The following is a 23388-nucleotide window of genomic DNA, read 5'->3' on the forward strand; positions in this document are numbered from 1 at the left end:
TTACTCTTTTTTTTCTTCTTCACGTTCGTACAACATTAAAGAAGTTATAAACTTTATTTTATCTTAATAATTTATTTTCCTTCTGGGATTGTAGAACAATTATTGTCCAAGTAAGATGATCCACAAAGTGAGTATTTTCAAAAATGTAACTGGTGGTTATAATAATACAGACTATAAAAGAAGCAAAAAACATACACTATGATGCAACAAATAAAAGAAGTATTTGTACAGTGTTTAATCTTTCAGGTTTTACACATGTTTCAAAAATGTGGTATCTCCTTTGAAACAAAAGCATGATTACAACATTTCTTACGTTACTGTGATGGATAGCTTTGGATCTGAACTGTACAGCTACAGTTGTGGGATTCTAAGCCAAGACTGAATAACAAAGCTGCAATATTTGTGTGATAAAACCAGAACTAGGCATTTCATACTTAACTTTATTACTTGTTGTATACAGTACCATGAAAACATTGTATTTGTTATTTAGTCATGGTTTAGAATCCTTTAAATTTACTTGCTTTAGCTTGACAAACAACTTCTGTAGATAAAACCTAAAATTTCTCACAAAACATTTTATTGCCTCCAAATAATAACACACACACAAAAAAAATCCAGTTTAGAATTTTCTACAAGCTTTCAGTCTATGTTCTCAACTGCAGAGTTATCTTGGTGATTGAGTTCAGAGTCAGTGAAGGAGACCTTCTTTTTCCGTCTCTGAGGCTTCTTCTTTACTTCTGTTCCAGAATTCAGTGCCTCAGCTAATTGAGTTATGTGGTTTGCCTGTATATCAAATTTTAAAAACTGAAATAGCAATATACTTATTTATAGGCCTTAAGCTTTAAAACAAAAACTTATTTTAGATTTGGAGAAAAAATAGGCATGTTATACTAAGTTCTTGTTTTCCACACAAATTTCTTTCACAATAGTAGTTCAAGCCAACAGGTAGTGGATTTGTGTTTCCTATGTAAGTTATGCTACATAGTAGTATTTACTATTTACTATTACTTTAATAAATAGTATTGCTCACACTGTTTAGTTTATTGAATGTTATTAATTGTTTTGATTTAATATTATAAGGATTGTTCTGCATTATTATCTTAATATATGTGCTCAGAAGTAGCTTAAATTTTCAAAGTTGACAAAACCTTTTTAAAACATTCATTCTCCTCTTTATAAGCAGAAACGAAAGAACATTTAAATAGCTAGTGACTGCCATGTTGATTTTTAACTTTGCTCTAAATAAATAGCTTGCCCTGATTAGAAATCAACAATGACTTGAAACTTGCAATATGAATTATGACAATCATCACAAGTTTTCAGTTTACAGAACTTATCAAAACCCAATAAATTTACCTGAATATATACATACATAAAAAAACAAAACATTTTGTTGCATATTTTGAGCACAACATTCTTCAAACACACATTATTTACAACATATATAAAAAACAAAACTCCCAAACACTTTGTTACCGTACATACTTACCAAGGGTAAGCTTTTACGAACCAGTATTTTCACATCATCTACTCCTATCATTGAACGTTTGGCATGTCTAGATAAGGTTTGGAAAAATTATTATATTTAATACCTCTGTTGAACAACATTTCTACTTTTGTGCTGATGTGTGTGTGTATTGTGGGAAACAGATCTTTTAGAAGCAACAGATAAAATCAAAATGAGCAAAAAATCGTATTTTCCTCATTATTATATGCAGTTTATAACACAGTAACAGTAAGAATAGTTCCAGTAATAAAATATAGTAATGAAAGCTCTCAATTAAATGAGGGAGTATAAACTGAACACTTTATTAAAGGTTCTATACAAACTATATTTACCTTATATTTAGGTTCACTGAAAGATTTCCTGTATAGTTATAAAATATAACAATGACACTGACATATGGGTATTTCAAAATTATTTTAAATAAAACCAACGTGTATGGTATCACAACTCAATGTTTTAATAAAATGAATGGCCTACAGAAAACAGATTAAAGAAAAGCAAAATTCATAATTATCTTTATAAATTGTATCTTAGTTACAATATTAACTCTACTAAATGAAAGGTAATGATACAGATAAAAGTTTTCAAATTAAAATGGGTTATTCATGAAGAAACAGGTAACCTTATTATAATGGAGATTGTAATGTATATGTACAAAACTTGGATCTCGGAACCTACTGCACGAATCACAACTGGATTACATTTTTATAACTAAGCAGTATTTTTATAGCTGAGGAATAAACAAAATATTGAAATTTCCACAAATGTGTTTCAGATTCAACCAATAAAAATTACAAAAAAAAGTAAAAGTTTCAAATATACAACAATCAAAATCAAACTTTAAAAAAAATTGTTTTCTTCAGTGAAAATCTCATGAGTGTTGCAACAAAAAAAACAAAGATACTTTCATTGATAAGTATAACTACAAAGAAATACTTCAATAAAATCTACTTTGTGAGGTAATGCTATGATAACTCATGTTTAAACTAAAGTTTCAATAAAATCCTTTTTCTCAGGGATGATGAACATTGTTTAATGCCAAATACATATAAACTGACAGGCCCAATACTCTTCTGCAGGAACTAGCAGTTATACCTTCCCAAAGGGTGGGTATTTATGCTAGTCTAAGTAATAATAGAAAATCATTAGCTAATTTGTTTTTGCAAACTGTTTGGCTTAGAAAAGCTAAGACAGCTTTTAAATGTTAATCTGTATATGGAGATACCTTATCCATTTGTTCTAGTTGTTTTTTTTCTTTTCACTTTCAGACAGTTCAAAATTAAATCACTTTTCATTGATTACAAGAAACAAGATGCCTTCATTTCTGTAAAGTTTTTAAAGACAGCTTCTCTCTTGTATTTGTTAAAGAAAAAGTTTTAGGCTTCCTACAGAGTCCTCATTCAGATCTAAGGGCTTGTTTTTTTCTTACAGATTATATAGTACAATGAAGCATGATCCTGGTTGAGAACTCCATGGTTTTGATGGTTTTTCATAATAATTTGCAGTATTGGCTCCAGTGGGGAGCATGTTATTTAATCCTATATCCTTTCTGTTTACAGTAAACAGTTACAAATTCTGGTAGTGTCTAGACCCTCATCTCATTTGAGACTCAATCTTTTAATTTTTATTCTAAAAGTTTCTCTAGTTTCTTCTGTGTTTTCAGTGTTGTTCCTTGTCTAATACTTTGTGTATTTCTTTTTCATTCTCCTGTTCTGGGTTTTTACAATACTTGGCACTAGGTTGACTTTTTAGGCTACACAAGTCTTTTTTCCATCTGCACATTCTTTGTTGGATAGTTCCATCTGTTTTACTAATGTAAGTTTCTCCAAAACTGCAGGAAAATACACTGCACCACCTATTTTTGCTTTCTAGGATTGCTGAGGTCTTTATAACAGGTGATAATATGCCTCTGAGAGTCATTATGAATTTTATTCTGGTATTAAAGTGTTTGAAGATCCTTCTAATTTTGTAGCTTAAATCTGGTACAATATTTTTCAAATCTAACCAAGTTTCAGACTTGTTATTTTGCTCTAAATCTTCTTTTCAAACTTCCTTTTGTCCTAGTTATGCTACCAATTTTTCTTTCCCAATTTCCACAACTTCCTAACCTCTATACACATTTAAACTATCTTTAATAACTGGCTTAAGTGGAGCTCATTTTTATAATATAACTTATTCTTACCCTGAAAACTATCCCACAATTTCAACCAACCCACCTGTTGCTCTACAAAACTTGCAAGCATACCCTTGATAATCTTCCATTTAATCTTTGGATCCTGCTTATAATTCATTTCCACATCTAGCCCAGTGTGTCACTCCTGAAAAGGTCACATCTGTATTTCTATCCTTAAATTTCTGCAGAAGTTATTGAAACTTTTTAAATAACTCTTCTGATTTAACATAACTGCCAACACCATTTGTTTCTTCATGTTCTAGAAAAAGTGTGTTCTATAGCACAAGCAACTAACTTGTCAACACGTTTCATAATACCCTTTCCTTGCACACCTGCTGAGCAAAGTTATATACCTAGACTTTTTATGTTTTTCACCATGCAAACCATCCAATCATCTCACTCCTTGCTGCAATCAAGCAAATGTTTAAACCTGTTACAGACTGGTTCCTTAAGTTAAGTGAACCTCTTTTCATAGCCCTAAATTCTTTATTACCATACACCCCTGTAAAGCCACTCTTTCAAACCAGACTTTACCCTAAAACTAAGTCCCATCTAGCTTCCTCGATTTCTGCTTCTAACATGTTATTTCTTCCCTTTTAAACAGCAATTGACCTTTCCCAAAACTATATCTTTATCTGTTCTCAAGCAAGTAAGTTCTGTAAGTGAAGTGTATTATTATCTTTCTAAGCTTCCTGAAAATTTAAAAGAAAGTTATTAAACACAATTCTCAATCATAACCTAATACTGGCATCTACTGTTTTACACCATATTAATTCTATCACATTTACAGAAATGCCAACTATTTCAAATGACTAAGTGTAATGATTGTAGACAGAGCCCTTTCACAGTTTTAGTCCCTTTAGATTTGCCAGAAACAAGACAATCCGGTGAATGAGACCTCTTTTTTTCCATTTTGTGAACGATCGAATTGGTGTTTCTATGCCGCTTAGGAAACGAGAAATACCCATCTACGTGAGCGCTGATTGGCTGACAAGCACTGATGACATAACTATGGATTCCCCCACATACCCAGTATGGAGAAGCACCGCACTCAAACTATTGGTAGATGTCCGAGATACAAATATTTTTATTATTTCAAGCACAAACATGATTATCGCAAGTAGCCATTTGGACTATGTCTTTTATTTATTATCAAAATTTATTTGTATCTCACTAAAAATTTCCTTTTCACCCCTTTCAAGCCCTGGGAGAACAATTTATCACTTTATTGTATAGGCCTATATAATATATAATAATTTGGGAGTTGCAACAAGTAATACTTGTTTGTATGAGTGTGTAGTCATAACGTATACAACAAATTCGTAATGATTACGCTCAAATTGTAATGACTGGCATCTATGCATTTACCTGTAGCTACAGTACCTCTAACCATATTGGTTTTGCCTAGAATTAACTATTAATTCAGCAACTCAATATGTGTACATTTAACTAAAATTAATCTTTTAACAGCTTATACTATAAATTGTAGATAAATTGAACACTGATAATATTAGTTATTAGTACTGAAATTATAGATTGGGACCAAGCCTTCTTACATGCATCTAATCTGTAATGCTAAATAATCTACTAAAGTATTTTAAATTTATAGTACCTACTAAATAATATTGAAAAGAAATCTAGTGTCCAAAAACAATAAGTATTAGGAATAATGATATAATTTTAGATTTCAAAAAATTGCTTTTAGCAATGTAGCATTTAAAAAAAAAAAATCCTATTTAATATAACTGGAACTACCAAAATGCTTTAAAATAATTAATGGCAAAGGTAATACTTATGATAAAAATTAAGAAATTATTTTTGAAATACTACTTAAGTTTCCTTTTACATTTCTTCACTGTTGCAGCTTCAAAACCAAATCCTCTCAAAAAAAAGGATGACAGAAACAATTATTTAACCATGTGAATGTTACACATGTAATAATGAAGGCATTTTCTAAAAAGAGTTACTGCATACTTCAAATACCATTAATAACAAAGAAAAAATGTTCTCCAACCTAAACTGAAACCATAAAAATTTTCCTACAGAATTACAGTACATATCATCTCATGATAAAGTAACCTGTTTCAAACTAACAATTAATACATAAATATATATACGTACACGTTTTTTATTACAAATGCATGGAAAACACGTGAAGATACCTAAACACAATTTTAGATGTTTGAATCTGATAATGTAAGATTAAAATTAATAAAAGTAAAGCTCACAAGTTATACCCTAGATTAATGGAATGTCCAAAACATACTCTGCAACACATCTTTTATACACAAAAACAAAAACTTTCACACATAAAACCACATTATCTTATACCAGTTTAAGTTAGATAAAAATATTGAAATAAGATATATTATTAAAAGTCAAACACAACTACACAGTTTTACCTTGCAAATAATTCTAAGTCTTCTGCAAAAGATCCTATTTGTCTGTATGTCAACTCTGACAAAGTGGCAATAAACTGACGTGAAAATGTTTGGTGTTTTTCCTCGCTTGTTTCTTCACAAATCTTGGCTACAGTGTAATGTACAGCTGCTTTCAAGTGCTGAGTAGGGAAAACCAAGTTATTTTTATTGTCAGTTTTTTAATTGTACAGTGAACCTATATTTTCAAGTTGTGTGCAGTTCACTTAGTTGTAAATGTAACTTATATTATACACATAAGATAATACAACTAAATGAAAACTTTTAGTGAAAATCTTGACTTATTTGTTTTATACTGGGATGAAACAATCAAGTTCATCCAAATTCATACACAAAGAAAAAAAAAAGGACAATACTTATGGTGTTTTTTTTATTTCTCTTTAATTGAAACATGTACAAAGTTTTGAAAAATCTAGCAACATCAAGGATAACATACATGTCAATAATTAATTTCATTTATACACTTATAACTTTAACAACATGTCTAAAACTAACTGTTGGTTTTCAATCATAAAAATTCATCCAAACACCTTGAAAGTATTAATGCACTGAGGAACTAAAGTTCTTTCAGGAGTTCAGAATGATTATGATAAGTGATTTGAAATGCTTGTTTACTGCACAGGCATAGTAAAAGATAATACTGGTTTAACAAAGAAGTTTCTAAAACCAAAGTAAGGAAAAAAAATTGTTCTGTAAGCATAAACTGTTTTATAACGTTTTTACTAATGGGCAAATACAGAATTTCAAAACTGATCTTCTTTTATTTTTAATTACGAGTATTTATTTTTATATGCAAAAAAAAAAAAACTTAAAAAAAAGAACAGATAATATCTAGAGCATAATACTACTAGCCATAATGAAACTTATGGCAAAACTTTGAAAATTAAACTAAACAAAGTCTTTAATTAATTTGTAACACATGGATAATTTCCAGTAGTTATTGATGACATGATCCCTAAAAGATAAAATGAAGATCCTGGAAATCACAGGTTAATTAGTTTGACCCTTTCTGGATAGCAAATGGGTGGAATCTTTTTCTTAAAAATAAATTACTTTCAATGAATCATCTTTTCCTGGAGAGAATGGAAAAACTAGGAGATACAAATGTAAATTTTCACAGAGTAAGAGTCATCTTCATCTAGGACAGTTTTATTTTTGACAGGGTTGTTGACCTTTGGAACATGTTGCCTTCAGATGTAGTGAATGCAATTAATTTAAGAAAGTTTAAGAAAATGTTTGTTAAATATTGCAATGATAAAGGTCAGTTTTATTTTAGACTATACTCCAGCGAATGAGACAATATAAAAAGAACCAACAACTCTGTCTTATCTTTATATTTTGTTATACTAAAAATGCTGTAATTCTGTTTTAAAAAATAGTTCTTTTTATTCAAAACAACTTTAACAGTCTTATAAAGTGGGCCAGAAAATGGAAAATGAATGCTGGCATAGAGCAGTAAATTTTACCACTGAGGTACACATATCTTGTGACATTGTAAAAAGAAAAGAAGAATTTTGGGTGTTTCTGTTAATAAAAACTCTAAAGTCACCTGGTGAATGTTTAATTATTAAAAAACGATTCTTTAAGGAATTTTGAACAAATAGAATCAAGGAATGTGACCACGAGTAAGACCAATTATGTTTGAATTAGATTTATATGAAATTTTTGTCCCTCATTGTTACAGAAAAGACATTATTATGCATGACAAGAGACCATTTGGTCCTTTGAAGGCTCTTCATGCACACCCATCATTAAGGGAAGTACAAATTAAACCTACATTCTATTTGTAATGAAATCCTAGATTCCCCTCCACTCTTACAGTCTTACAAAGTGCTGTCCCCTCCACTACTGTCAGTGGCAACTTAATCTAGAAGTCAACCATCTTGTTAATAAAATCATTTTAACTGTAGCCAAAGTTGCCTTTTTCAGATCTTAACTTTATGTCTTCTCATCCTACCATTTTCAGAATACAGCAAAGATAAATAAGAGGTCTGTATGTTACCAATCCCCCAGATAATCTTGTAAACTCCAATATCACTTCTCACCTTCTATCCCTGTAAGTATAACATAACCTTTCTATTCCCAAAATTGTCCTAGTAGCTCTATTGTAGTTAGATTAAAAAAAAAAAAAAGTCAAGAAATTCACATTGATGGGAGTTATGGAAAGACTAGTTAACTGAAATTTATGGTGGTCAGATAGAAGAAAACAAAAGGTTGTTTTTAATGATTTCCAATCAAACTAGACCCACTATTGCAGTGTCTCATTAGTCAATGTTCACAATAACCTTTGTCTTTTCTTACTTACATTGACCCTGATAAGAGAATAATTAGTATAATCTGGTGATGTCATTACACTCTTGTGTACTTCTAGCTACATTAAGGACGTTGAGCTATTACAAAATGATTTGGCTAAATTAGTCTAATAAATATTTGGCAAATAAACTATAATTACAGAAAGTACAACATTTTTGGAAATAGTTTGGAGGTAGATAAGTAGGATGATTCCAAAGACTGAAAAGTTATCTTAAAGAACTAATTAAAGATACTTTAACTCCTAAGCAAAAAGTGGTATGAGCAGTTATTATATTTAATATAAGATAATCCAATGAATCATTATGACAGAGAACTCTGGTTCTTATGCTGTCTTCTAGAAAAAAATATGTGACTTTTCATGCAGTTAAAGTTCATGAAAAATGTGATGTAACATGTTCTTTTTTCTCATGGATGCAAGATTTGAAAAAAACAGCCACAGCTCCAGTTGTTGTCAGCAGTGGGACTAGCATTTTACAAGTTTAAAAAAAGGAATTATAAGGATGTGTTGTAAATTTTTACTTTTCACAAGAGTAGGGGTAAAGGAACACATCTTGAGGAAATAGCACCTAATTGTATTTTATATAACACAAGTGTGGTTTACTCATTAGGTATGTTAGAAAGGTTTTCTTGCTCTGACTTCAGTTTATGATACTGTCAACAGAGCTCATTGTTGTAGGCACAGGGAAGGAAGTTTACACTTATTAATTTGGTAAGCAAATGCAAGACTGTACACACTACTCTGTTGAACGTTATATGCTGCAGGAGCTGGCAAGCACCCAGCTATATTAACAAAAATAATGCTTCCCAAATCTTGAGCCAAGTTCTAATAATTACTCGAATTACTCTCACTGATTCAGCGTTTGTTTCAACTTTCATAATATTGTATCTACGTTTTAGTCAATAGTTTGTAACACAAGAACCCAAGTCAAACTTCCCATAAAAGTTTAAGCATATATACAAAATTAGATAAATAAATATTGGTTAACGGTAACATTTGTTTCTATAGGCTATAGTGCTATTTGTAATATATTTCCACTCTGTTTTAGTTAGAGTACATATACTTAGCCAGATACTAAACTCTAAAAGTGAAATATGTTGACATCTTAATACATTTTAAGTAATAAAAGTTATTTTTAATATCGGTATGAAGTTAGTTATTATTTATTTGAGTATTTCTAAGCATCTTGTAAGTTGTAAAAACTAAAACGACAATTATAGCGTAGAGTTATAAATTAAAGCTTAGGCTATTTGAAAATAAGTGTTCATGATATAACCTGAACATGGGTTAATGTTTCAAGATCATCACTGGTATTTTCACCATCCATACTTCACCCTATTTTTATTATGCAGAACCCTATACTCCAATCTACGAATCGATCATCAAGATATAGATCAGATTGATCAAACGTGATATAAAATTGAAAATATCCGCGAATTAGTTTAACAAATTTTCCAATAGAGGGTAGGATCCTCCCTTGCGCACACGAGTGTATTTATCTCGATTTGACTTCAAACAAAACGGGAAAACTATCAAAAATTTATATTAATAACATGCAATAACAATTCCTTGGTTAGTAATACTATTAAGATTAATATCTTTATATTCTTACCACCGACTTAGAAAAAGACTCGGGTATCATGTAAACTATAGAAAATTCAGATAATGCTAGTAATGTTTTTATTGTCATTTAACAGTGACATTATAATACACAGCGCTGCGAGTTCAATCTCTCTTAAAGGTGAATTTTACAGAAAAAAGGAAACTTTGCAGTCAAAAGAACTGCTCATACTGATTAATTTTGCAGGTTCATATTTTTTATAAAAAAAATATGTGCTAATAAATGAAACATAGAACTTGGTGCAGAAAGAGCCCTTTCCGAGCAGTAATCCGAACGTTTTAGTTTTTACGTTTGCCGCTAGGAAAAGTACTGTGACGTAATAGTTGCCAAACAAATTGCCAACGCCAGCGCAATGAATGTAAATAAACATGGCCAGTGCATACGGAGAAACAGAGGCGGAATCTGTTTTGACTTTGTGTTCTGAACAGTGTCGAGTAGTGCCATATCAATTCGAACCTACTCTGAACGAACCTAGAACAGTTACTTTTGACACAGATCTGACAAGTTCTAGTGATGAGGACAGTTCCACGAGCGAGAGTAGCGAAACTGTGAGTGATACTGATAGCGCCCAGGCCGGTTGCGAGTCGGTCATACCTCTAGTGGAAGAATGGTAAGCCTAAGTCATGACAATAAATATGGTCTCTATTATTTCACGTGCAATTTTAAGCATATCAAAACCTGTCTGGTGTTTATAAAATATTGGTATCACAGACTGGGTTTTATTTGTTTATACTTTGCCGACTATGGTAATACTCGGCCCTTCCACAATCATTGTACCGGGTATTTATGACTCGAAACAAAATGAATTTCAATTATACGTCATAATTCTGTCTATAAAATCAAACTAGATGTAGCAGTCTGAATAGTTAATTTATCTTGAAATGTTAAATTTGAAAAATGGAATTCTTCAAACTTTTCCATATTTAAAAATGATACAAAACATCTACAGAATGATCTACCAGCTTTAAAACTTGGAATATACTCTATTTGGGATAGATTTGTCCACTGACTAGACTAGGAAATCAAGGTTTCACTGACTTTCAGGTGCCACAAATTCAAAACATGCTCATGAATGTGAAATGTGTATGTCTAGTTACATTCTTCAAAAACTTGTAATTTTTAAATTATTATATTATACTAGTTATTGTTTATCGCTTTATACTGCACACATACCTTTAAGTTTGTTCTTTTCGTGACAGCAAGGGATGGCTTCAGAGGGGTGGAACCTGTACGTTGCAGGCTGAGATCAGTCCTCAGCTCTACACGGGAAAAGATGGTGGAGAAGATCCTGTCTACTGCCGATGTTTTTTTCAGTCTCAACCTGCCTGGCTTGAAACCCACGGAATCCAAAACAGTGGGATCCGACACAAAACATTAGCATTCAAAGTGATCTTGACAAAGCGCATTGCATGGTGTGAATGAGTCCAGTTCTTCCTATTGACCATCCGCACCCACTGTCGCCACCTTGCCGGTTCCTTCTCCTTGCACGGAAACGAAAAGAAGCTTTTTCCTGATGCCTAACCGCTTTTACAACCATAAGCAACGCAGTAAACCTTGTTATCATAAAAGAAACATAAAGTAGCAATATCAAGACAAAAAATAGTCTCACAAAGTATGTAATCCGAAAAAAGCACCGATAGATTTACATAAAACACCAGCACTGAAAGGAACACAATGGTCGGCGTGCAATGAAGCGTGTTTAGGCAACTATTACGTCATAGTTGTAAGATGTCACAGAAACGGCCGAACGACCAAGAGAAACTTGAATTCGAGGACCCGAATATTTTGTTTCATTTTTCACTCAAAAACTAAAGTGTTTAAAAATATGGCAATCACATAGAAATTATATCTAACGAAAGTACAGTTTCTAAGGCAATTATTAAATTTCTGGAAAATTCACCTTTAACAGTTAAAATGTGAAGTAATCTTCACCTTCTATTGCTTAGAATCATGAAGCCGCCTGAAATAAATTTTCAGAAGATCATTTAAAAGAGAGGAAAGACTTAAAGTGGAACAACTTAAAGAGCTACGTTATACTTGCATTATATTGTTGCATGCTATATTTGATTAAATTATCGTTTGCCAGAAGTAGTGTGTTATTAAATAACGAAATTTCATAAAAGTTAAGAGAGAAGTAAAAAGGGTATACAGCCTACAACGAATAAAAGAATATAGATATCCAAAGAAGTGTATTAATTGGGAATACAAGGAAAAAGACCACTTGGAAAACCTCCAAAGAGATAGGTAGAAGGAACACAAGAAGAGATGTTATTGATATGTGAAGTTGAAATGCATGCCAAGTTTGAAGATAGGATAGTGTAAAAAAAGATTGATAGGCACAGCAATGGGGAGGACTCAGTCCTAAATGATGTTGGAGAGTTGAAGTGACATATATATATATAGAAATGTTATGAAAAGTTAAGGCCACTCTAAAGACTAGAAAGTTCGTGCAGTATGTATAAATTATAATTCAGTGTAAATACCAGCCTCAGCGAATTAGTTAGTTCATGAATTAATAAGTAATCAGTGAAGGATTTAGTTCATTGTCAGTTTGTGAGTTAAAGGTTGATAATTATTGCGTCTATTCAGTTAGCCAGTGGGTTAACTACTGTGTATGTTAACAGCTGATTAGAGGGAGGCGTTGCAAATAAATTTATTTGTAAATTAGGCTTTCATTAGTTTCGATGTTTGTATTGAAACATTTGAAGGTCAACAAATGAACATAGCCTGTGACAAATGTTGTTGAAGAAATCCGTTAAGATTACATATATTGGATTTAACAGTAATGTTTACGAAATAATAAAAAAACATATATCCAAGGGTAGAACACATTACAATAATATTAATAGCTGATCTTTTTCGTTCAGTTATGTCCTTTGTTTGGACAGCGGTAAGTCTTCGGATTTACAACGCTAAAATCAAGGGTTCGATTTCCCCTCGGTGAACACAACAAATAGCCCAATGTGGCTTTGCTATAAGAAACACACACATTCATTCAGATATAGCTTTTGCTGGGGTTTTAAGAACTTTCGAGAGGTTGTAACTAAATTTAAAAAAGCATTTATTTAAGTTAGTTCTTCCTTACCTTTTTCTTTTACGTCATTGTTATACACCAACTCTTTTATTTCTATATTAGCGTGACACATTAATAAATTTACATAATTTCATGGTTTTTATCACGGAAATACTTGTTTATGTGTTGCACGTTTCATAGTGAAATCGAAGTTTGGGAAGGTTGTGGCAAAATTACTTCCAAATACTGATCACAAAACCTTTGTTGCTTGTGATACTCTGTTCAAGCCGTGTGATATTTAATGTTGTGATAAGAATGATTAGTGCTAGCAGTTTGATAACTTTATTTCTATAATAATCATTTTTTGTAATACTTCAAAGTTTTGTTTCTCTGTAATAATTTGGTCTTGACTGCTGTAACCTATGCCTTTAAGACTGCAACCTTTTTGAAAGAGAATATCAACCACAGGTGTCCATGGATAGGGCAAGAGAAACCTTTTCTTTCTGGAATTTCAGAAGTAAATTAATTTGAATAATGTATTCAAAATGTATTAGAAAATAATATTATCTGAATGTAAAAGACGTAGTTAGATTCACATAGATAAGCCTTAATCAAATAGAGCATTGCACCCAAAATTCAAGGCATTGACCCGTGCTCTGCCATGACTTGCTTCAGCCTGGAATAAGTTATGCAGATACCCATGGCAACAACTTTAAACTGTAAATCTCTAGTTGGATGGTTTTGAGACTAAGGGTGACCAGCGTCTGCTGTTATGTTATTGAACAAAACATTTTATCCCACTTATTTCATCTGTTAGCTGAAGGTTAACTTGTATTAGACTAACATCCCGTTCAGGGATATATTGTCACCATTTTCAAACGCTTGTGCCACTTGAAACTGGATTCAAAAGCAATGATCCTATGTGCCTTTAAACTGTATGGTAAGGACTGAACTTAAATTTTAACCTTAAAAACTAAAAATGCACGTTTATGAGTGATTTCAATTTAACTTTTTCCAAATAAATGAAAATATAGACTTTTAGTACGCTATATCACATTAAAGTGCTTTGGTTTTGTTTGTTTTTTATTTTGCGAAAAACTACACAAGAACTGTCTGCACTACCCATCCCTAATTTAGCAGTGTAAGACTAGAAGGAAGACAGCTAGCTAATCATCACCACCCACTGCCAACTCTTGGGCTACTCTTTTACCAATGTATAGTGGGGCTGACCATCATATTATAACGTCCTCACAGCTAAAAGGGCGAGCATATTTGGTGTGACGGGGATTCGAACCCGCGACCCTCAGATTACGAGTCGAATGTTTTGGAATCTCACCATATTATTATAATTCATGTCGCCATTTGTGATTATGCTCTATCTAACAATTTTACATTTTGTCAATAGTTCAGCAATGTAGTTTCTACTGTAAGACTGTAAAGTATGAAGCACATCCTTTTCTTTGATTGTTTTCCATAAACCACCTAGGACATGAAAGCATTTTAACATTCCAATCATATAGAAATGCATAGGTGTTGAATCCAGTGACTTGACAGATGTCTTTCTATGGAATACCGTGAGTACTCATTTCATTCTACAGCTGCACAAAGTATGGGATGGTTGAACAGACACGCTGTGGATAAAAAAACAACTTGTGTGAACGTGACTTCTATCACTTTTCCATGAGGAAATACTCCTTCATTATGTTGCATATTATTGCTTAAGAGGCGTGGAATGCTTTTGCCACTGACTTTTTATTTGTAGATTATCACCTGTTCCAAGATGATACACTCTGCTTAACACGACTTAAGTTGCATGTTTCTATAATAATGATCTTGGTGCTTCAAGTTGATCCATATTATAAAATCATCAAGTACAATAGGTATCCTAAATCCCCAAGCCAAACACATCTTTATTATCTAAATGTATGAATTTTTTTTTGTGTCAGAAAGTGTTGGGCTGTTGCATAATCTTTCTGAAAGTGATTAGTTTTTAGTGACATCATACTATAACTACAAAACACCAAACAGTATCAAAATCTAACTTTGATGCATTGCATTTCACTGTGACTTTATTTTGTCTACGGCCATCATGTGACTTGCTGGCGTGCATATTGAAAATAATTTTATTATAATATATTCAACATTCTGTGCACTATGAGCGAATGTTAAAGTCGAGAATAATTATACAGTGTAACATTAAATATTAATATTGAAAGTCTTGAAGAGATGATCAGTGTATAGCTGCATCATTACTTTATTCCTGTTTCTATTCTTTTTGGCACTGCTATCCCTACGTTGTTTTATATTTACAAAATAAATTTTATCACTTATTTTTCACATTCCACCTGAATGAAGGTTAGTGTATTCTATAAATCTGTGAAATATAATTGAATATTATATGCACTGATTTTTGTTTACTCTTTTACTTCCTATATAATATAAGAGTTGGCTCCCTAAAGATACCAATTGTATAGTGTAAAAATTATTGAGTATTCTACATGTTGTAGTCATCTAATGTTAATCTATTGTTGACTGGTAATTCCTGTTACATCCGCTACTTAAGCATTAAAAAACACACACCATATTTGTGAAAAAACTAAATTCAAGAGAGAATGATAATATCATTTACACTAGAATTATGATAAATTTTAAGTACTACTAGTTATTGTGTCAAAGAGATTACATCATGCGCTGCCCCAATTTATATACAGGGTGGCCCTTAAGTCCCTACCCATCCACATATCTTATGTATCCAGTGTATCTGTGTGCTGTACCTCATTCTCGCTGCATAATAAGTACCCACGTACTTGTCACAATACGCTCTTCAAATGTAAATGGGCTTACCTCGGCCATATTTCTCTGAAAAAAGACACAAATTTATAATACATGCGTAATTGAATATAACATGATAACATATGGATGGGTAGGGACTTACGGGCCACCCTGTAGATTTAGGTTTAAACTGACGTTAGTAATAAAGTAGTTGTAGGAGCTATCCTCAATGAAACAAGAGGAAAAAGATGGGTTGAACACTTTCTGATTTGGTATCTTAGTGATAGTTTACTGCGTTGGTTTTTAGCTTGTTGGGTAGAGAAACAAATAAAAGTGAGTGGCAGTCGTATTTTAAAATAAAACCCTTTTTGTCACCGCTGAATTTTTAGCGTGCATATGTGTATTATGCAGATTGAGTACCTTAGCCATCCCCACATAGAGTTGTACTGACGCTGTGATATATATTGTGTGTGTTTGTACATCATCTCTCAGTTTTAACCTCTATTTACAAGCCTCTCATCTGAAACTATCTTTCACTGTCTATAACTGGTTGATATCTTACTTTCTAAGTCTAAAGTAGAATTATAAAAAATGGAGTAAAACAGGTTAATCTACGCTCTAACCATACCACTGCAGATGATAACTGAAAACATCTCTTGGCGTTAGAGGGCCCGGCATGGCCAAGCGCGTTAAGGCGTGCGACTCGTAATCTGAGGGTCGCGGGTTCGCATCCGAATCGCGCCAAACATGCTCGCCCTTTCAGCCGTTGGGGCGTTATAATGTGATGGTCAATCCCACTATTCGTTGGTAAAAGAGTAGCCCAAGAGTTGGCGGTGGGTGGTGATGACTAGCTGCCTTCCCTCTAGTCTTACACTGCTAAATTAGGGACGGCTAGCACAGATAGCCCTCGAGTAGCTTTGTGCGAAATTCAAAAACAACAAAACAAACAAACTATATCTGTAATTAGTAAAAATAAACTTAAGTTTAATAATTTCAATGATAAAATCTACAGTTTTGTTAAAATCAAGTGGATAAATTTGGTTTATTCTGTTTATGATAAACTAAATGCAAGGTCTACAAAAATCTTAAAGGTTAACTTTCAATGATCAAAGCTACTGGAGATACTCGAGTGAGTTTGTTAAACTTCACAGTGTTAATCCCGCCAACTAATTCAAGGCTAATGCTCCAAAGTATAAATACAATTGAGGATTTAGTTTTACTATTTATATTATATTTAACTTCATAAAGATTCAACAGGCTTGAAGTTGAACTATTACTATACATATTTTAATTTTTGCTGTAATTTTCTTTCTTCTTAATTCTGTATTTTGATCAACTAAAGTGAGATTATGGAAAAGAGTAACGAGTGTCAAGTAGATGTAGGCCTAAGTGTTACTGAAAAGGAAGCTGCAGTGGGACTGTATTATCAAGTATGTTCGGTAAGGTTATAAAAATAATCTGAACCTGTGTTTATCAACCCTTGATCCGTTACAAACATCTTGCCGCTCCTTGGGATTTCATAAAAATAAACAAACAAAACTGACAAAATATTTTATGTATATCGTAATAATTTTTAATTATACTTGCTGTTTATTTTAGCTTTTAGTGTTGGGAGGCAACGAGTTAGCCCCGGTAATGGTATTGAAAAGGTTGAGCAAAGCCGATCAAAACTATTAGTGTTATACGTATGAAGTTTTGAAATGCCGAAATAACACAGTAATTGTATGTTTGTATAGGATTTCCAGGAATATACAGTATTACTACAACTAAATTATTCTTGGGAATTATTTGTCCTGATAACATGTTTTAAACCTAAGTAAATGTAGAATTCAATCTTTCATTTATCACTTGTCACTGAGTTATATTAGTTTGAGGAAATTCCACCACTTATTTGGTATCAATATCAGTAATCCGAGGGCAACTCAGAAGAATAAGACAAGGCTTCATATAGTGGTGGAATGTATATTATATATATGATGTTTTGAAGCGTCTTTTACTTGTAAGGTAAACTTAAATCTACAGGAATTTCAAGAATATGCAACAATAATGCATCTAATGTATTCTTGTGAATTATTCAGTTGTACAAACTGTTTAAAATGCTAAAATTGCTGAAAATCACAAACTAGAATAACTCTGTGGCAGATGGTAAGTTAATGACAGATTGAACATCACACTTATTTTCAATAACCTAAACCATTCTGGTGCTTTTTTGATGCAATTTCAAAATTTTATCATTCTCAAAGAAAATTGCATCAGTAGGGGTTGGGGAAAGACTGGTTAAATGGACAGTAGGTGGTTTTACTGATGGAACACATCAGATGTCTTTACTTAAGTTCTGGGACCTTTGTTTAATTTTACATACAACAATATTCATGGAAACAACAATATGAAATCAGTACATTCTGCTGATGGCATTTGGGTATTTCTAAATTTTAGTTGTGTTCAGCATGAATCGGATCAGTTGATAAGTACGAAATATGTTTGGCAAATCACCTTTCAGTACAAGGTAATTCATTGGGGTTATCGTAGTTGCATCATGCATTTAATATAAGTGAGAACCAACTCAGCAGCATGACTGAAAAAAAGGGTCTTGATACTTTAGTGGCTAGATCACTCAGTCAGTAAAGCAGTGCTCTGTTGCTAATAGTAAAGTTTCGAGGTATTAATTTCTGTTTAGTTTTATCTCTAGTTTTATTTATCAGTTATGTATAGGTTTTGCTCCATCATTTAGTGCAGTTACATTTTGATTTACTTTAAATGTTAGCTTGTCTGTTTCCTAGTGTGTTTTAAATATTAAATCATTTTGACATTAGGACCCCAACTTGAGGTTCCCTTAAGATGATGTATGGGTACTAAGTTTAGATATGTTGTATAAAACAAATGCTAAATGGTTAGTCATCACATGCCATCTAGTGGTTTAGCAATAAAATAAAATAAAAATCTTATAACCTGAAAGTAAAGCATATTGTGAAGAGAGTTACACTGAAGAGGTAGTTAATTTGGTAAAAGAAATAGTTATGCAAGTTCTCAATCTGTATTTGTGATTTGACATTATTTTTTAAATGTATCTAATGTTATTCATTTGTGTAATCTAAAGAATTAGGTTTTTGCTCTTCTTTTCTTAATTTGTTCTTGTTAATATTTGGTTTGAGTTGATATTAATAATGGTTTGTGTGTTTTAATATTTGCCTTTTGAGGTTAAAGACTGAGTTATGACATTTAGTTATGTAGTCCTGACCAAGGACTGTTTAAATATTGATTATATTTATCATACTCTGGTAATAACATGTTTGATTGATAATGTTGCATTAAAGATAATAGAATTTTGGTGTGGATATATTGATAAATGAAAAAGGTAATTATATCTGCACAAATCATTTGTTTGGCCTTGCTATAATACTATATACAGTTTTGGTCTCATTATCTAAGAAAATGTATTGAGTTTTAGAAAGGGTTCAGAGGAGGGCTACTAAGATGATCTTTTAAGATAAGATCTCTTAGTTTTTCCTGAGTATAGGAGGGCAAGGTATGATCCTGTAGAGGTATACAAGATTAATTAGAAGATTTACAGGTTACAGACTTCTAACTTCTCTGCTATTCTGAGGATAATATGATGTGAAGACATAAGTTTAAATTTAGTAAAATATATGTTAAGCTTTAGTTAAAACAGTTTTATTCTTCTATCAAATGAGTTTTAGTCAATGGTAGTAGAGGTCAGTACTTAACAGGAGTTAAGAAGAGGAATAAGTGATTTCCTGAAAGTTAAAAGTGTGGGTTTAAAATTTTAAAAGGATGGTTATGCAAGGACTACTTGTTAGTTTTCTAAATTTTATACTTGAAATGTTGAGACTTGAAAAGCTATGTATATTTTCCAAAAAATTGATCTAAACACATAAACTTATTGCATTTGATTGTAAAACTAAAATTCTACATATTTTAATATTAAGTAAAAGTAAATGTTTGAGGTAATTAAACTCAATGATTTAAAAGCTTTTAATAAATTAATTAATTTACTTTAAACAGGACCTGGTTAGCTGTCAAAAGAAGCTGCAGAAACTGCAAGAAAACTTGTCCAGTCTTTTACAGAATGGATCTGACATTGAACAGTTAGCAGAGATTTGGAGTGAATTTGCAACCAAAAATGCTGCAATTGGTGATTTCTGTTAATATTTATAACAGTGTAAACAATTAGATAATTTTGGTCTGTTTGAAGCATACACAAATCTCAGTAGACGTAGATTTTCCTGATGTTTGGTGTGCGTAAAAAATAGGGAAACTCCAAAAGTATGTACATATGTATTTGTAGAAAATGTAAGCTCCATCTGTGTATTTTACAGATGTGTGTGGTCTGTGAAGAGTAATGCCTTTACAGATGTGTGTGGTCTGTGAAGAGTAATGCTTTTACAGATGTGTGTGGTGTGTGAAGAGTAATGCCTTTACAGATGTGTGTGGTCTGTGAAGAGTAATGCTTTTACAGATGTGTGTGGTGTGTGAAGAGTAATGCTTTTACAGATGTGTGTGGTCTGTGAAGAGTAATGCTTTACAGATGCGTGTGGTCTGTGAAGAGTAATGCTTTACAGATGCGTGTGGTCTGTAAAGAGTAATGCTTTACAGATGCGTGTGGTCTGTGAAGAGTAATGCTTTACAGATGCGTGTGGTCCGTGAAGAGTAATGCTTTACAGATGCGTGTGGTCTGTGAAGAGTAATGCTTTACAGATGCGTGTGGTCTGGGAAGAGTAATGCTTTTACAGATGCGTGTGGTCTGGGAAGAGTAATGCTTTTACAGATGCGTGTGGTCTGGGAAGAGTAATGCTTTACAGATCGCGTGGTCTGTGAAGAGTAATGCTTTTACAGAAGTGGTCTGTGAAGAGTAATGCTTTACAGATGCGTGTGGTCTGTGAAGAGTAATGCTTTACAGATGCGTGTGGTCTGTGAAGAGTAATGCTTTACAGATGCGTGTGGTCTGTGAAGAGTAATGCTTTACAGATGCGTGTGGTCTGTGAAGAGTAATGCTTTACAGATGTGTGGTCTGTGAAGAGTAATGCTTTACAGATGCGTGTGGTCTGGCAAGAGTAATGCTTTTACAGATGCGTGTGGTCTGGGAAGAGTGATGCTTTTACAGATGCATGTGGTCTGGGAAGAGTAATGCTTTTACAGATGCGTGTGGTCTGTGAAGAGTAATGCTTACATCTATATTACTGGAACATAAAGTAAGCATTACAAAAGAAACTGGAAGGCAGGTGAGGTTCTTTGTATCACTTCACAACCATACAACAAGTAAACAAGAGTTGAAATATACAAAATGTCATTCAAAAAACTAGTTGGTTTCACTCTGTACATATAAATTAATGAAGTGCAAACCTACAAAGAATGATGTATTGGTTTAGTACAACTTTTAAATTGATCTGTACAATCAAAGAGACAGTGAAGATTATGGTAGTTTCATGGTAATTCATAACAAAAAAGAGAGTTTAAATAATAATAAACAAAAAGACTTTAGTTAGGCGGTTCACAGCTTCAGGTAAGTAATGGAGATATTTCATATACTTTAAAATCATAAACAGCTGAAATAGTATTAAAAAATAACACCATATAGTTAATATGCATCATCAAGTACATTATACAATATGATATAATATTTAAATGCATAATGGTAATGTCAGCATGACCTTGACCCTAAAATAAATGTAAACTTATTCTTTGCATTTTATTTATTATAAGTTTGTTGTTTAATTCATATTCTTTCAGCAAACAGCATGGTTGAAATATTGTTATACACTCTTCCTTTTGAGGGGTCAATAAGAATATAGTTTTAAAAACAACAACTCACTACTATCTTCTGCCAAAATCAAATGTCATTGATTATAATCACATTTCACCAGTAGAGGGATTCACAACATTGATAAGAACAGTTCTTATTTGTATTATCTGTTTAGTACTGTTTCTTCAACTCCTATATTTCAGTACTTAATTAAGTAATACGAGTAATAAAGATTAATTTTTATAACTAAATATTTGTTGGTGCTATATCTAAATTCTCTAATGTTTTAGAAATAAGTTTAACAGATCTTTATTTCCAATTACTAGTGTGTATTATGTGTGCACATTTTTCTAATGCTTGTAATGCTTTTCCAGCTTCTTCACCTTCTTAATGCTTTGATTCACCAGATGACTAAACTTGACTGTCATTGTAGCTGCTGAAGGAACAAAGATATGTTGAGTTTTACTTAATACTGTTCAAAAAGTGGAACAAGCTTCAAAAGTGGCATTTTTGTGTTCTCAATGACAGCCATATTGTATCATATATATAATGTCATTCTAGTGATTTCATTTTATATTCTTTATTATAAATGTGAAAAATTAAAACACTTCTAGGAAGTTTGTGTGTTTTGAAGAAAACATTTGTCATCAGCCAAAATATTTTCACAAATGTCAGCACTGGCTTCTCTGGTGTTTGAGCATATTTTACACTAACATGAACTATCAAACAGAACTGTCTCCTTAACACACATTTCTGTATAATGTCAAATATTATTTCTGTTTTACATGCAGTATCCTTCAAATCTTCTAATACTGAACATTTACATTAATGTCTTAGAGTTTCCTTAGCTCTGTTAACTCTTATTCACAAAAAAAGTGTATAAATATTTTAAAAGGATTGAGTTAAGAAATTTATTAGTAATATTAATCACTACAAAATAAAGTATTTTAAAGAAAAGAATAACAACTAGTATAATTTTCAAATTTTGCATACCATTACGAACTGAAACAAATGTCATAAATTCTGTGACTGTAAGTGTAGGTAGGTAAGTTTTAATAAACAAGTTCACTGTACAATAGAGGTAGAACCTTAAAATAAAGTTACTGAAAGCTGATAATTGTATTTTAGTGTGTTTTTTTACTGTGACTTCTAATTTGATTTTTGTAATTCTTGCATATCATAATCACTGTAATATTGATCATGAAATATTTGGATTGAAGTACAGTTTTCAATCATTATTTAAGGAAATGTAGACCAAGTAAATAATAACTGTATACAACAAATTTCTGTGTTTATGTAAACCTGTTGATCATGTTTATTCATGGGCTCTTTGATCCCTCTCATTTTTTTCTGTTTGTATTTCACCAATTCGTGGTACCCCATGCAGTGGCTCAACTATATAGAAAGAAGCTTGTGTATTGTACCAGTGCTGGGAGCAGCTGGCCTTGGATCTGTTGATGTTCCTCACAGTGGGATATCCAAAAGCTCACTAGCAATGCTTACTACTTCATGAGTTAAAATGGCTTCTGCTTGTTCAGGAGCTCACAAAAAAAAAATTGTCATCCAAACTTCTTTTATGAAAAAAATCAGCAAAAGTTAATAAATAAAATGAAAGGGAGGGGGTGACAATATTAATGACCATGGGGCCTGGGCTGACTCTTGATGCCCCTGGTACCAGTATATGCTAGAATAAATCAATATATGGCACTCCACAAATAAATGTTGATAAAACATTGTTTAATGCTATATATTAAATTTTGTTGTTGTACCATGGCCCAAAAAAAAAAACGGA

At 32.2% G+C, this 23388-nt stretch overlaps 1 protein-coding gene and 1 long non-coding RNA gene across 3 annotated transcripts; one reads left to right on the forward strand and one right to left on the reverse strand.

Moving 5' to 3' along the window:
- Window positions 1–211: 211 nt before the first annotated feature.
- LOC143231001 (centromere protein S-like) lies at window positions 212–9927 on the reverse strand. The gene is made up of 4 exons (XM_076465423.1): window positions 9706–9927; window positions 6083–6240; window positions 1490–1556; window positions 212–783 (listed from the first exon to the last, which is right to left on the reverse strand). Exons 1-4 carry the CDS (start codon window positions 9754–9756, stop codon window positions 640–642), a joined length of 420 nt encoding a protein of 139 aa, XP_076321538.1. The 5' UTR covers window positions 9757–9927; the 3' UTR covers window positions 212–639.
- A 7019-nt stretch (window positions 9928–16946) lies between these two features.
- Window positions 16947–22713, forward strand: LOC143231002 (uncharacterized). Of its 2 annotated transcripts, none has more exons than XR_013016742.1 (3): window positions 16947–17265; window positions 19859–19988; window positions 21971–22713. It is a non-coding gene; the product is annotated as an uncharacterized LOC143231002 (long non-coding RNA). The 2 variants fall into 2 exon arrangements; XR_013016741.1 differs by having other exon boundaries at window positions 16954–17274.
- The last annotated feature ends 675 nt before the right edge of the window (window positions 22714–23388 follow it).

Source organism: Tachypleus tridentatus, chromosome 10 (assembly GCF_004210375.1).
Source record: "Tachypleus tridentatus isolate NWPU-2018 chromosome 10, ASM421037v1, whole genome shotgun sequence".
Lineage (NCBI taxonomy): Eukaryota > Metazoa > Arthropoda > Merostomata > Xiphosura > Limulidae > Tachypleus > Tachypleus tridentatus.